The sequence below is a fragment of the Phascolarctos cinereus genome, unplaced genomic scaffold (assembly GCF_003287225.1).
Source record: "Phascolarctos cinereus isolate Bilbo 61053 unplaced genomic scaffold, phaCin_HiC Scaffold_4;HRSCAF=312, whole genome shotgun sequence".
Taxonomy (NCBI): Eukaryota; Metazoa; Chordata; class Mammalia; order Diprotodontia; family Phascolarctidae; genus Phascolarctos; species Phascolarctos cinereus.
In genome coordinates, this window is record NW_027555847.1 from 656,965,367 (window position 1) to 656,981,546 (window position 16,180).

Genomic DNA, 16,180 nt, shown 5'->3' on the forward strand with positions numbered 1-16,180 from the left:
ATGTAAAAAGCAGAAGACCAAATGCCACCATATGTGACAGTGATCATGATTCCATTAACGTCATTCCAATAAAGAGAATTGAGTGTAGACTTGAATATTTATTTGCTTTTTGGTTTAGGGGTAGTTTCTCAGTTTCATATCTTTTAGTAACAGTTAGAGGTACTTATGAAAATGAGACAAGGTAGTTAGTGGTTGGGTGCTTCAACCTAAGATTTATCTTTGTTGTCGTTCAGTGGTTTCAGTTGTGTCTGACTCTTTGTGACCCCATTGGGGTTTTCTTGGCAGAGATACTGAAGTGGTTTGCCATTTCCTTCTCCAGTTCATTTTACAGATGAGGAACTCAGGCAAAGAGGATTAAATGACTTGCCCAGGGTCACACAGCTAGTAAGTGTCTGAGGCTGGATTTGAACTCAGGTCCTCCTGACTCCAGGCCTAGAGCTCTATCCACTGCACCACCTAGCTGCCCCAATATCTCTCTTTAGGTCACAAAATATCAGAACTGACAGGGACCTAAGGGAAAATCTAGACCAACCTCCTCATTTATAGAGGGGTAAACTGAAATCCATCTGAGTGACACGGCTTATTCAAGGTCACATGGCTAGCCAGTAGCAGAGTTAGGACTCAAGTTCAAACTCCAACTGAAGCTGAGATAATGTCCTCAAAAAGTCTTTGCTGGGTACTGACACTGACCTCCTCAGTCGAGGGTGCTTCTGTATTTACATTCACAGGCCCTGCAAAAACTAGGGAAGTTTGCTATTTTAAGGAACATTGGGGTGAGGATGGTGGCAGGAGTAGGTGGTGGCAATCCTTTTGCAAAAAGAAAGGAATGAATTAACCTGTTTTATAAATCTAGGTGATCACAAGCCAAGTCTGCTTAAAGCAAGAAGTACTTGTGATGCCAGCTTTTTCTGGTTTCTGCATCTTCCTCTCCTGCACTGTAGCCTTGCTCCTTCTGTAAGACATCTCTCTCCCAGCCCAAAGGGAGAGAGGGGCCACACTCCCAACCTTAATTCTGCTGTGCCTCCTGCTGCTTCTGTCATGGAAGCTGCTCACTCCAACCTACCCAGGGCCAGAGAAATCCTGGAACATCTGTCAACTCCCTATTGATTACAGCTTCACTGATTCCTGGGACTCTGTGTGCTAAGTCAAAGCAGGCTTGGGTGCTGGTGGTGCAAGAGGGACCTTTTTTAAAAAAAATTTAATCTTTATTTTTTATCAGGTGGGGCCTTTCTGATCATCGTGATGATGATTTATGGAGAGGCATGGTGGCATGGTGGATACAGGCCTCCTTACAGTCAAGAAGACCAAGAGTTCAAGTTCAGCCTCTGATGTGACCTGGCTGAGTGGCCCTGGGCAAGTCACTTTAATTCTCTCTCTTAAGACCATAAATGGCAAAGCAAAGAACTGAGCAGCAGAGTGAAGGCTGAGCAGCACTGGAACAGGGAGTTTCTTCCTCTGAGAGTTCTTTATACAAATGAAATCACAGGGCCAGGCCAAAACAAGCAAACAAACAAAACCCCTGACCTCTATAAAATGACTTCCAAAGGCAACGTGGCATAGAGTGAATGAAGATCTAGCCTCAAAGTCAACGAGACCAGGGATTCAAGTATAGACTGGAAAGCAGGCTGCATAGTGATCCTAGGAGAGTCCTTTCAGTCCCCAAGGCAATTCTGTAAGGCTCTCTAAGCCTCTAACCAATGAAATCACAGAGGTCAAGACACATACTTCAGGTTTACAAAGCATATATTAACTGATGGAATATTACTATTTTCATTTTACAGGAAGAGAAACTGAGGTTTGGAGACTTGGGTAGGATCATACAGTATGTGTCCAAAGCAGATTTTGATTAGATTTTGGGGACCCCAAGTTCAGCACTCTTGCTGCTCTTTTTGGATCAGCATCAATTCAGCTTTAACTTGTGACAGGCTACTTCCTCTTCCCTCATAAACCCAAGGGGATGGGAGGCTGAGATGGGGGGAGGAACAAGGGGAAGGGTGGGAAGCTGTCAGCAGCTCTTACCAGGATGTAGTCTGCCCACATATCCCGAGCTGATTTCAGGGCTGCCTGTCTGAGCTTCATCACATGCTCATAGCGAGAATTGGACCAGTGCTTGGGGCCCTCCTCATCAGGGTAGGACCTGTGGGGAGCCACAATTGCCTAAAAAGTTAGTGCCAGGACCAGGTTCACTCCCACACCAGATAGCAGCCTATCACTTTGGTGGGGCCTGGGAGGGGGGAAGCCCAGCTCGGTCTGGGGGCTGCCTCCACTGTTGGCCCTTCCTGTCCCTGTCCCCGAATGGGTGTTCTGGCCCCCAGCAGTCCCTGCTGGCTGGCTGACAGCTCAGGCCAGCCCAGGACAGTAGCCAGCTTCCCTCCTCCTGCACAATCCCTCCCACTCCTCACCTCGGCTCCTCCATGGGCCGCCACTCCACGTAGTGGTACAAACTCTTCACGCCCACCAGCCACTCCCGCAGCACGGCCGAGGTGTTGTCCACGTTGTGGTCCGTGGCCACCCTGCAAAGGAACAAGCACGCAGCGCTCAGGGCCGGGCCGGGCTGGGGAGGGGCCCGGGACAAGGGGAGGGGGCAGGGATGATGGGGATCCTCACCATAGCGCGGTCCGGTCCCGCGGGTGCCGCAGCCTCTCCAGGGCGCCCAGGGTCGAGGGCAGCGCGTGGGCCGCATTTCGGGCGATGAGCGCGATGAGGACCCGCGGCGCCTGCAGAGAAGACTCAGGGCTCCAGCGCTCCTCGGGGAAGTAGGCGGCAGCTCGGCCCGGGCCCCGCAGGAGCAGCACGGCGGCGGCGCACAGCGCCAGGCCCAGCAGGCGCGGGGCCCCGGGGCTGGAGCTCCAGCTCCAGCTCCGGCTCCCGGCCCACGCTGTGCTCATGGCGAGAGAACCCTGCCTGTCCCTGACCACTTCTGCCCGCCGCCTCCTTTTAAGCCGCCTTTCCGCCCGCCGACCGCCGCGCTCCGCGCACAGCCCAGCCCAGACCTGCCCAACCCAGGCCAGTACCCGCCAGCCCCGCCAGCCCCGCCAGCCCCGCCACGGCAATTCCCGGGAGGCTCTCGGCCCACTCCGGGTGAACCTAGCGCCGGATCCGGCCTTAAAGAATTGGGCCTCGTGTCTCAATCTCTCAACCGGGACCCTGCCCCGCCCCAGCACCGGTCTCTGGCCTTAAAGGGGTGGGCCCTCCTCCTCGGACCTGCCCCTTCCCCAGCCGACACCGCCCGGCCACGGAGCCCAGCCTCGTAAGGATCCGCCCCTTGAGCCTAGACCTGCCGGCCTGGTGAGAGGCTCATTGTGTGTCCCAGTACAGGCCCAGGGAGGACAGTGGATGTGTGCCCTACGCGATTGGGCCCGACAGACAGGACCCCACTACGGCCGGAGCGCTGGAGCAACCGGTCCTAAGTGGCCTAGTGCCCAGGCTTCCTGCAGCACGTAATGGTTGAATCCAGCAATGCCTCTGGGTGCTAGGGTTGTGCCTCCCCATCCGAAATGACTTTTAAATGGGTATTTCATTCCATCAGGAGTCACAGAACGTCAGAAGTGGAGAAAGGCAGCCTCTTCACCTTCTGTAAGCACCGAGCAGCACCCAGTTAGGTGGGGGATGCTGCTGACACCAAGCCCCTGCCCCTGCACCTACTCCTCCCCTTACCATCTATGGAGCCTGGAGGGTTGGACTCCAACCCCACCCCCTCTCAGGGATTGAGTTTGGAGACCTCTCACTCTAAAACCCACTGCCACGTGTGATGAAGCCTTAGCTACTCTAACCAGCTTCATGTGCTTAACTCATTGTTCCGGAGCTGAAGAGGGCCTGAGGGATATTCTAGAGAGAAGTCCTCTTTTTACAGATACAGAAACAGAGACCCAGAGAGATTGTTATATAATAGCATTTCTGTAAGACTTTAATGTTTGCAAAGCATTTTACATGTTATGTGATTTGACCCTCACAATAACCCTGGAGGTAAGGGCTATTGTTACTCCTATTTTGCAGAAGAGGAAACTGAGGCAGGCAGGTTAAGTGAGTTGCCCAGGTTTACACAGCTAGTAAGTGTAACTTGCTTAAGGTCACACATGTAATAAATGCTCCCAGCCCTTTATAAGAATTCAGGGGCCAGGGCCAGGACCTCAGATCACAGATCAGATTGGAAGTCCATGTGTAGGTACTTTTACTCCTTGCTGTACTGGGATGATGTCAGGGAAATGTCAAGGAGTGATCCCTGGGAAATCAGTCACCAGATATTTACTGACTGATATGTCTCCACCCTCCACTACCTTGTTTGTGGAGAAAGAACAGGCTAATGCTGTCTGTTCTCCATCACTACAGGAACCTGGAGAGTAGGGTCACTAGTCAATTGAAACTTTTCCTATCCAGGGACTAGAAAATTCTTACATCCTCCTCCCCTTACAGCTATGATTCAGAGTAGCCATCTGCTGGGGTGAAAATCTTCTTAAGTTGCTATGGGTCCCTCTTCTCTCAGGCCCATCTAATTCTTCCCAACCTCTCCCAATTCATCCTCTGCTGTCCTGTTGTTCTCTCTGGTACCTCTATTCTATGATGAACAAACTCCCTTTCATACTAAACCCAGACCTCTTCTTACATTCTTTCCAACTTGCTGTGCTCAAGGAAACTTAACAGCCTCTAGGAGAAGCTACATCTGTAGCCCAATGCTGCATGCTCCTCTCATCCTTGCCCCTTAAACCAACCCACTGGGCCAAGAAAAGTGTGTCATACTCCTTGCTCCTCACTGCTATTTCCAAACCATCTGTATCTATCACTTTGAAACTTCTCCTCCGTAGAGGTTCACTCCACCTCTATCAGTGATGTTAAGATCTTTCTTGTATAGTTCTTCTGTGTATTTTTGTTACTTCTTAATCTCTCCTGCTTCTGTTAAGTCCCTGCTATTTTTGTCTTTCATCAGCCCATTTTCACATGAAACTTTCCCTCAATATCTCTAATTTTCTTGAACAGATCTCTTGTCTTTCTTATTCTAAACATCAAAAATCCCTAAGATTTGGGGCAGCTAGGTGGCACAGTGGATAGAGCACTGGCCCTGGAGTGAGGAGGACCTGAGTTCAAATCCAGCCTCAGACACTTCACACTTACTAGCTGCGTGACTCTGGGCAAGTCACTTAACTCCACTGCCTACCAAAATTTTTTTAAAAAGTAAAATTTAAAAAAAAAAACTAAGCTCTTGGCAACTGGTCCCATCACTTCTTGGCAAATTGAGGCAGAAGAAATGGAAGCAGTGTCAGATTTTATATTTTTGGGCTCAAAGATCACTGCAGACGGTGACTGCAACCATGAAATTAAAAGGCACTTCCTCCTTGAAAGGAAAGCTATGGCAAATCTGGACAGCATATTTAAAAAGCAGAGACATCACCTTGACAACAAAGGTCCATATAGTCAAAGCTATGGTTTTTCCAGCAGCAATGTATGGCTGTGAGAGCTGAACTATAAGGAAAGTTGAGTGCCGCAGAATAGATGCTTTTGAATTGTGGTGTTGGAGAAGACTTTTGAGAGTCCCTTGGACAGCAAAGAGATCAAATCAGTCAATACTTAAAGAAATTAATTCAGACTATTCACTGGAAAGTCAAATACTGAAGATGAAGCTTAAATACTTTGGCCACAGTGAGAAATGGGACTCATTAGAAAAGACCCTGATGCTAGGAAAGGTGAAAGACAAAAGGAAAATGGCATGATAGAGGATGAGATGGATAGATAGTATCATGGAAACAATGAACATAGCCTAGACACACTTTGCGAGGTAGTGGAAGGTCCATGAGGTCATAAAGAGTCGGACTCAGCTGAACAACAGCCGTCTCTATCAGGGCAGCTAGGTAGTACGGTGGATAGAGTGCTGGGCCGAAAGTCAGGAAGACTCATCTTCCTAAGTTCAAATCGGACCTCAGACACTTACTAGCTGTGTGAACCTGGGCAAATCACTTAACCCCATTTGCCTCAATTCCTCATCTGTAAAATGGGCTGGCGAAGGAAATGGCAAACCAGTCTAGTATCTCTGCTAAGAAAACCCCAAATAGGGTCTTAAAGAGTCGGAAATGACTGAACGACAACAATCACCCTATTCAGATTCTGTCATCCACTGGCTTCTAAGGGTACTATGCTCCCTTCTTTCTCAAGGATTTGTGTATGTACCTGAGACACAGTTTTCCTCATTCCAACCTCTGCCCTAATACTTGGAAATTTCAACATAGATTTTGATGTCCTCTCAAACACCCTAGCCTCTTAGTTCATCAGTTTCAATACCTATATGTCTTTACTCCATGTAAGGAACCCACAGGGATAGTTATATCTTGGATCTCGTTACTGGTGATACCTCCATGATCCTGAAACTCTGAAGTTTCTCTCTGATCATAACTTTCTGACCTTCCATCTCTCCCTCTATTGCACCTCTCCTAAACCTATTGAGAGAATAGATTTTCCCAATCCATCACACCTTCTTTATCGTGACAACTGCCATAGCCTTAACTCTATAATTGACCAGTTCAGTCTCACACTGCCCCTTGCCCCCTTAACCTGTCCCCACCCATACTTTGCCCCTGATCCTGGGTTATACCCACAATATTCTTTCTTTGCTCCTACTCACATCCTGCTTTATGCCACTGGAGGGAGTTACTTAACCATGCTAACTGTGTCCTCCTCCTTGCCAAAGCCAACCCTTGTATGTGTGCCCTTGATCCCCTCCCCTTTCCTCTCCTCTGGTGAAAAGCTTCCTCCTTTGCTCATGAATCTTCCCTCTCTATCTTCAATCTCTACCCAGATACTGGCTCCTATACTGTTTCCTGCACACATAGCCAGGCCTCCCTCAGTCTTAAAAAACCTTCCTTTACCCTGCCATCCTTTCAAGCTATTGCTCTTCTTTCTCTTTCAAAGTCCTAGAAAATGTCTTCTCCCTGTGACTCCAGCTTGTTTCTTAGCCCCTTGACACCTGGCTTCTGACTCCATCAATTCAATCGAAACTCTAGTGATCTCTTAGTTGGATGGGTTTTTCTCAGCCCCTCATCCTACTTGACTTCTCTACAGTTTTTAGTCTTCTCAACCACTCCCTCCCTCAGTTTTCAGGATACTTCTTTCTTCGGCTTCTTCTCTTGTCTCAGATTCCTTTCCTGGATCATCATTAACTCCCCCCAACCATGAATAGTTCCCAAAGTTCTCTCCTTGGTCTCTTCTTTCCTCTCTCAACATTCTTTTCTTTAATTTCACCAGCTCCCATGGGTTTAATTATCATCTATATGCAGATAACTCCCACATCTATAAATACAGTTCTAATCTGCTGAATTCTAGTTTCATATTGCCAAAGATTCACCAGACATCTCCACCTGGATGTTCCATTAATATCTCAAGGTCAACATGTCCAAAACAGAACTCATTATCTTCCCCCTCATAAATCCATTCTTCTAGTCACTAAATTTTAAGACCTTGCAATCATCCCAGATGCTTCCCTCTCCTTTATACCCCCTCTCTAATCTGTTGCCAAGTCCTGTACATCATATCTCCACAGCATCTCTTGCAACCATCTCTATCCACTCACCACCACTCTAGTTCATTACCTCTCCCCTGTCCTATTACAATAGCTCCCTTATTGCTTCCCGTGTTTCCAGTCTCCCCCTTCCTGCATGCTACCATAATAATCTTCCTAAGGCATAGACATGACTATATTACTTGCATGACAATCATCTGAGAATCCCTATTGCTCTTGAGGTAAAACACAAATTCCTCAGTCTAGCATCTAAAGCCTTCTACAACTGGTAGAAGTCTGCCTTTCCAGACTTATTTCATGCACTCTACATTCCAGCCAAATAGGCCTCATAGTTGTTCCCTGAACTGGACATTCCATCTCTTGTTTCTAGGCCCTGACACAAGCTGTCCTCAATTCCTGGTATGTGTTCCTTCCTCACCTCCACCTCTTAGGATCCTTATCATAGGTTTCCTCTTATGTAAAGCCTTTACTGACCACCCAGTTGTTATTGTTCATCCCTCCCACACAAATTACTTCCTATTTACTCATCTGTCTGTGTACATGGTGTATTTCCCCAGCTGAACCTAAATTCCTTGAGAACCAGAGACTTTTTGTCTTTATATTTTGAACACCTACCATGGTAACTTGCATGTGATCGTGCTTAATAATTGTTTGCTGGTGCCCCAGGTGAGTTGGGCAGTTCCCAGAAGGACAGCCCTGTTACATGTGTAGGAAAATAGGACTCCTGGTTGGCTCTGAGCTACATGAGAGAAACTTCATTGAGAGAAGGGGCAAGTTTTGGAATGGCTAGTGAGAGCACTCTGGAGTTACAGATATGTGAGCAAAGCCAGCCCCCCCCCCCCCCCCCCGTACGTACCTTGATTTCCAGCACCTGAACCCCCAGAAACTGCTAACAGCAGATTTGTCTGATGACATCATTCTTTTTTTGGGCTGAACTGAGATTTTATCTCATTCCTGAATTGAAGAGTCTGTTTGCTCCTTTGTATTCTATTGTCTTCCCTAATCTATATAGACTGCACTAATTTCTGTTTTATTGCTTACTTGGATAAAAATGTTTGCTAGCTATCCCCGACTGTCTTTTGTATAACAAGTGTTGGGGGGGGGGGGAGTTGCTAAGCTGGCTCTTTTACCTTCCCAACCTGAGGCAAAACTACATTCTGGGGAGTGTTGGCTCCAAGTGCCTGGCCCTGAAGGCTTCCATGTTGACCCTTCACTGGAATTTCCTCAAAGTTGAGAGAGGCCACCAGGGCCAGGCTGAACAACTGGTGTTTGACTCACCTGACTTCCCTTCTCCTAAGATAGTTCAGCTGGTGGCTGAGGTGACCCCGGGGGTGATGTCCCCAGAAGGGCTTTCTTACAGACTTGATCAGTTCAATCTTCTCTCAGGATTACCCCAACAGACATATCTGTCCCTCAGATCACTATTTCCTGGGAGACTATGCCCAGAAGCCTCACCAGGGGTTATCTTTTGATTACTGGTGCAGGTAGGTTTTATAAGCAGGTTGGTGGTGCAGTAGATAACATGCTGGACTTGGAGCTGACAAGGAAGAAAAGAGTGCTTGAGGCAGATGGAGCAAGCAGAAAGTGAGATAGGCGATAAGATGCAGGATGTGACCAGCCAGGAAAGTGATCAAAGAAGACTATGCATTGAAGCCCTCACTGTGGACTTACCTGTGTGCTTTCACAAAGTACCCTCAGTTCCAGAACAACTCTCCCCCTTCCCTTTCCTGTTCTCTTTGCTTATCACCTCCGGACCACCTGATATCCCAGGCATTTGGAACCATGCTTGCTCTTCCCATTCTCTTATCACCTTTCCCATATTCCATAAAATTGTATTTAAACCATACCTTTGACCTAGCTAACTGCCTTTGCCTCCTGTGGGAAGCAGGGGCCCCTCTGCTCTCTTAAGGAAGCGAGGCCTGCGCCTGTGCTTTTTCTGTCTCCCATGTGGAGTACCTCAACACTGTCAGGAAGACTTGAGTTCAAATTTAGCCTCAGATACTTGTTAGCTGAATGACCATGACCTAGTTAGTCTGCCTAATTTTCCTTATCTGTAAAATGGGGACAATAATAGGACCTACATCCCAGGACTGTTGTGAGGATAAAATGAGATATTTGTAAAGTGCTCTGCAACTTTAAAGCAAAATATAAATGCTAGCTTTTTTAAAAATTAGCCAATAGAGTAAATAAAACACAAGTATTTTTTTCAAAATATGTTGTATTGGATAGGTATTTGCTATAATATATCATATATATCACAGATTATAGGCTTATCAAGGAAATTTTTAGAACTTATTTCACAAAATTATAAGGAAAAACTTACTTGCCACTAGAATTAGAGTTAGGAAGCCTGGTATCCTAAGCCCAGGTTCTGACACTGTGTGACTTGGAGAGTCACTTAAACCCATTTTGGCCTGTTTCCTCATTGTAAGAGGAGAATTTGGACAATTCTAAATTTTGTATGATTCTATGATTCCTTTTAAATTTTAGTTTGTCTTTAGGATCCTTAGAAAAGTACTCATATGTGCTAGTTTTAAATGCCTGATCAGATTTTTAATGATTAAAAAAAGTTTCAAAAACATAAACATGCAGTATGATATAATACAAACAAAAATAATGATAATATCTCAAAACTGTATGCCACCTGCTCAATGTATATAACACCTATTCAAATTATTCAACACAAAAAACCTATTCAGTTTTCCCAGAAAAAAATAAAATCACACTTTCTTTTCTTAAAATCAAGACTGTAAAAGAGAACCCAGGACACAGAGTCACTGCAGTGACAAGGTCCTCCACTCCAAGAAAAGAATAAGGATAAACTACATTTCTGAGGGGGAGGAAACCAATTGATGGATCATTGTTCTCCCAGTATAAGGGTTGCTGTGACTTTAAACTCTGTATCTGATGCAGATACAGAGCCAGTCACATAGTACATTTGCTGAAATTCAGTTTCTAAAGAATCTAGCAGCCCAAGGCTGTTGATTGCTAACTCTAGAACGTGGAGGGAAGAGGGGCTGCAGGGGGAGGGCAGACAAGAAGTTGGAAGAGCCGAAAATTCCAGATGTGACTGGGGAAGTTCACTTGGGGCTTTCCCAAGAAGGGAAGACAAAGAAGGAGCTCCCCCTCATGAGAATTACTTTGGAAAACAGTTGAAAAAAAGCAGGCGGGGTTCTTGACTTGAGACTGAATAAAGTGGTTTAGCTCAGAAAAAAAGCAGATGCCTGTCTTTTAGCCAGCAGTATGCAAGTCAGGGAAAGGATTTTGTAAGCCCATGAACTGCGATCAAGCTGTTGGGACAAGAGCCACCAAGTTCAGATTGGGAAAATTAGTCAATGTTAGAGTAGGCAAAGACAGAGAGGCTTAGGGTCCCTCAAAAATTTAGCTCCTAAACTGTTAGAAGAACCATTCAGAATCAGATAGTTTTTCTAGGTTTTCAGAAATCGCTTTAAGGAATAAACCTCATGAACTTTATTCATTTATGATAATATCTGAATCGACTCCCACTCCAACTCAACTTTAGTTGTTTTAGTCAATAAACTAAAGTTAGTCAAATATTTATTAAGCACCTACTATGTGCCAGGCTCTGCATTAAGCACTGAGAATACAAAAAATGGCAAAAGTCAGTCCCTGCTCTCAAGAAGCTTACAATCTAATGGGGAAGTCAGCAAGCAAATATGAACAAACTGTATACAGGATAAACAGGGAATAATTAACAGAGGGAAGACACCTGAAATAAAAAGGGGTCAGGGAAGGCTTCCTTAGAAGGTGGGATTTTTAGCTGAGACTTGAATGAAGTCAGTAGTCAGAGCAGAGAAGGGAGAGCATTCCAGGAGTAAGGGACAGACAGAGAAAATGCCCGGAGTAGAGAGATGGAGTGTCTTTTTCATGGAACAGCCAGATGGTCAGTGCCACTGGATCAAAGAATATAAGGCAGAGAAGAAGGTATAAGAAGCCTGGAAAAGTTTCAGGGAGGGTAGGTTATGAAGAGATTTGAATGCCAAATAGAACATTTTGTATTTGATCCTAGAGGCAATAGCAAGCCATTAAGGTTTATTAAGTAGGGCAGTTGACTTGGTCAAATCTGCACTATAAGAAAATCACTTTGGTAGCTGAACGGAGAATCGATTGGGGCAGGGAGAAACTTAATGCAGGAAAACTCACTAGCAGACTGTTTCAATAATCCAGGCATAAGATGATGAAGACCTGTAGCAGAATGGTGGCGCCCAGCTTTAGTTTGGTTCAAAATCGTATGTGCACATAGGGCACATAGAAGTGAGTTTCTACATTTGTTTCTGTCCCTTTGCCGTAAATAATAAAATTTCCTAAAACTGACACAAAATCTACAGTTGATTCTCAGTCCAGGACGATTGCATACTTTGTCTCTACCACTACTGATAACTTAGCCAAGTTGGCTTCTCCTCGTTTCCTCCCAAATTTCCCACACCATCTTCTTCTGCTACTCAGTTGGACTGAAAACAGGAGATGCACATTCTAATATCAAACATTTAACCCAGAGAGGGCTCAGGAAGGTAAATCTTTCTGGAGGGAAAGAGGGAGGAAGCCTACCAGAATGACCTTTCGATTAGTCACACTCCCTTGCTCTTCCATCACAGACTCTTAGGAGTAGAAAGGACCTTAGAAACAAATGCCAGGCATTCAGCACCCAAGACTGTCCCTCAGGTTGACGATACATTTGGGGTTGCTTTGTATCAGAGAGTCAGAGAATGGATGACTGGCAAAGGGAGATTATAGACAGAATAAATGTTTATGCAGTTGTGAATAAAATCTATCTTAACATAACAATGTTGTAAATCTGTTCTACCTGGTAATTCTTATTTACATAATTTTAAATTATAACATCTTTTTAAAAACATGTTTGCTATCTCTTTTTTATATACAACCTACATTCTCCAATGTATCCCTCTCTCCTCACTGGAGACAGTTAGACATCTCCTATAACAAAGAATAAAGAAAAAGATGTCCAACAAAACCCAAAACATTGAGAATCTCTGGCATAATGTATAGTGCTCTACAGCCACAGTCAACCCAACTTCTGAAAAGAAGGTGGGCAGGTGCTTTCTTATGTCTTTTTTTTGGGGGGTGTAGGTTTGGTCATTATGATTTCACAGCCTTCAGTTTTGATTGTTTTGCTTTTCTTTCCATTATACTATTTTAGTCATTGTGTGCTGTTTTATTGACTTTGCTTACTCCATTTTGCATCTGTTTTCATCTTCCCAGGCTTCTCTGTATTCATCATATTTGTCTCTTGCAGCAAGCATTGTAATAATAGCCTATTACAGGCATATATCCCAACTGGCTTAGTCATTCCACAGGTTATTCACTTATCCTCCTAGTTCTTTGCTCCTGTAAAGTGTCATTCTAAATATTTTGGTGTATATGAGGACTTTCTTTTTGTCATTGGCCTTTTTGTGGTATATGACAAGGGTCAAAGAGTATGAACATTATAGTCCTTGTCTTGGCATAACTGTAAACTGGCTTCCAGAATGGTTGTACCAATTCATAGCTTCAAAAGATCAGTACTGTCCCTGTCTTTCTGTAGCTCCTCCAACACTAACTGTTCCTATCATTGCCAACTTGTGGAATGTGAGTTAAAACCTCAGGATTACAATGACTTGCATTTCTCTTATTATCAATTATGTGGAGCATCCTTTCATATAGTTATTAATGGTTTGTAGTTCTTTAAAAAAAATTATCCACATCCTTTGACCATTTATCTATTGAGGAATGGTTTTTGGCTTTATGTTTTTGTTGGTTGCCTATACAGGGTATCCTGAAATGCAGTTTTGGGGTTTTGTTTTGATTTGTTTTGTTTTTTTGGCTAGGCAATGGGGTTAAGTGACTTGCCCAAGGTCACACAGCTAATGAGTGTTTTGTGTCTGAGGCCGGATTTGAACTCAGGTCCTCCTAAGTCCAAGGCTGGTGCTCTATCCACTGTACCACCTAGTTGCCCCCCAAAATGCAGTTTTAATGCAGTTTTAAGCTATTGAAGCTTATTTAACAGTTTAATAGTTTAAGCTATTAAAGCTTAAAACTGCACTAAGACTTTTGGGACGCCCTGTAAAATCTTATATTCAACATATCTGATAAGGGTCTGGTAGCTAAATATATATATTGCAATTTTTTAATTTAAGGAGTTACCTTCATAATTATTGAGAATCTGACTCAGAATCTCATGTATACTGTCTTTGCAGGTCCCATTTTTACCTTTCTGAGATGGCCAGATGGTTCAATCTCCATTAGGAAACGTCTGCCACCTTCTCTGTCACCTGGTGGCAGCAACCTTCGTGGTGGCATAAAACAATTAATTTGGAATCCAAGAAGCTTAACTAAGAATGACCTCAAAACTGAAAATAATCTCATGACAGGTGGTAACTCATATGGGGTGGGATTCAGTGAAAATTACATGGAAAATTACTGACCCAAGGAATGAGGGGAATCTGAAAAGAAGATGATAATTTGTGCTTCAAAGGAGAAAAATGTCAGTGAGGAATACCTGAATGAAAACTACATCCTGTCCCACTGGCTGAGGGGCAGAAAAGTGAGAGGTAGCCTCTTTAATGCCGATTCAAGATGGGAGTCAGGAAGTCTGCCAAGGAGGCCAATCTGTTCTCTACACATAGAGGAGCTAATGACCATCAAGGCTGTCTGCCTGTCTCAGACATGACTGAATGCTGGAAAATGAAGAGTCTGGTACCTGCAGGTAGACCCTGGGCCTTGGGCTATATACTGGTATAAGTCCCTAATACTCTCAAAGAGCTCGTTTTTGTTGTGTGAAAGGACTGCCTGGCATAAATCTGAGAAGGGAAATACTCCTTGGTAGCCTCCATATTTGCTAAGATAAAAAATATGGAGTGGGGGAATGAACTTTAAGCTCTATTTTTTTTTTTTTGCTTTTTGGTGAGGCGATTAGGGTTAAGTGATTTGCCCAGGGTCACACAGCTGAGTAAGTGTTAAGTATCTCAGGCTGGATTTGAACTCATGTCCTCCTGACTCCAAGGCCAGAGCTCTATTCACTGCACCACCTAGTTGCCCCAATCTCTACTTTTTTAAACCAATAAGCAAGCATTTATTAAGCACCTACTACTTGAAAGGTACTATATGCAATGTTTCATAGGAAAAAAAAAAAGATCCAATCTAATCTAACCAAGGAGCATTTTTTAAGTACCTACCGTATGTGAAGAGATTGAGATGAGGAAGAAGAACATTCAAGAAACAATCTAGCTAGCACAATGAGGGAAAGCCAGCTGAGGGCAGGCATTCTCTTTTGGTTTTGTCTTTGTCGGTCCAATGTTTGGCTTAGCACACAGTCTCTGGCATATATATTCATATATACTGTACTCAAAGAGATCAAGGATCTCATCATTTTAGGAGTTCCCTCTAATAATAAAGCAGATAACAACCCACTCATGGCTGCCCATCTTATGCTATTCTCACCCACCTTCCAAAAGTTCACCACTAGGGATCCACCCACCTCCCTCACTTTTTGCTAACATAGCGTTGGGTGCCACTGGGGTACTGCGGCTCTCCACCTCTCATCCCTCCCTCTCACCACATCGATCAGTCAATAAACAGTTATTAAACACCTACTGTGAGGCACTGTGCTAAGCCCATCTTCTCTTCCTATCATACTGCGTATTTCTTTCTTTTTTTCACTTAATAGTATTTTTTTGCTCATTTCATGTAAAGATAGTTTTCAACATTTATTTTTGTAAGATTTTGAGTTCTAATGTTTCTCTGTCCCTACCTTCCCTCCCTCCTCCCCAAGACAGCAAGCAATCTGATATAGGTTTATACGTGTACTATCATGTTGAACATATTTCCACATTAGTCATGTTGAGAAAGAAACCTTTAAGTTCTATACGTCAACAGTGTGACCTGGCAGCCAAAAAAAAAAACCCTAAAATGATACTAGGTTGTATCTTAATGAGGCATAATGTCCATGATTGGGGGGCAACCCTTGGGAGACGCACAGTATCTAAGACCAGGAAGGCCAAAGTGCCATCGTTCCCTATCTTTATCTGATCACATCTGGAGAACTGTACTCTAGGCACTGTGTTTTAGGCTAACCTTAACAGTTATGTTAACAGAGGAGGGTAGCCAGGATGGCAAGAGAACTAATATCCACACCACGGGAGGGTTGGTCGAAGACACTGAGAATGTTTCGCTTGGAGGTGAGTCTCAGGGGGACCATGATCATTATCTTCAGGTATCTGAAGAGATGCTATGTGGAAAAGGGGTTACACATGTCTTGCTTGGCCCCAGAGAGCTGAACCAGAAGCTGTGGTAGAAATTACCTAGGCAGATTTTTGTTCAATCATTTTCAGTCGTGTCCAATTCTTCATGACCTCATTTGGGGTTTTCTTGGCAAAGATGCTAGAGTGATTTAACATTTCCTTCTCTAGCTCATTTTATAGATGAGGAAACCAAGGCAAACAGGGTGAAGTGACTTATCTAGGGTCATATAGCTATTAAGTGTCTGAAGTTAGATTTGAATTTAGGAAGATGAGTCTTCCTGCCTCCAGGCCTGGCACTCTATCCACTGGGGCACGTAGCTGCCCATAGGTAGATTTCAGTTCAATATAAGGAAGGACTTCCAAACAACTAGGGCTGGCCCGAATCTAGGACATTGAGGATTCTCTTTCCCAAGAAATC

At 44.4% G+C, this 16,180-nt stretch overlaps 1 protein-coding gene across 1 annotated transcript in view; it reads right to left on the minus strand.

Moving 5' to 3' along the window:
- Positions 1 to 3,184, minus strand: part of COLGALT1 (collagen beta(1-O)galactosyltransferase 1) — a 37,321-nt gene extending 34,137 nt beyond the window's left edge. The window contains exons 1-3 of the mRNA XM_020995163.2: positions 2,608 to 3,184; positions 2,403 to 2,513; positions 2,020 to 2,137 (exon numbers count right to left, since the gene is read on the minus strand). Of these exons, the coding sequence (XP_020850822.1) occupies positions 2,020 to 2,137; positions 2,403 to 2,513; positions 2,608 to 2,888 (510 nt within the window). The 5' untranslated portion in view covers positions 2,889 to 3,184. The remainder of the gene's footprint in view (positions 1 to 2,019; positions 2,138 to 2,402; positions 2,514 to 2,607) is intronic.
- Positions 3,185 to 16,180: the final 12,996 nt, after the last annotated feature.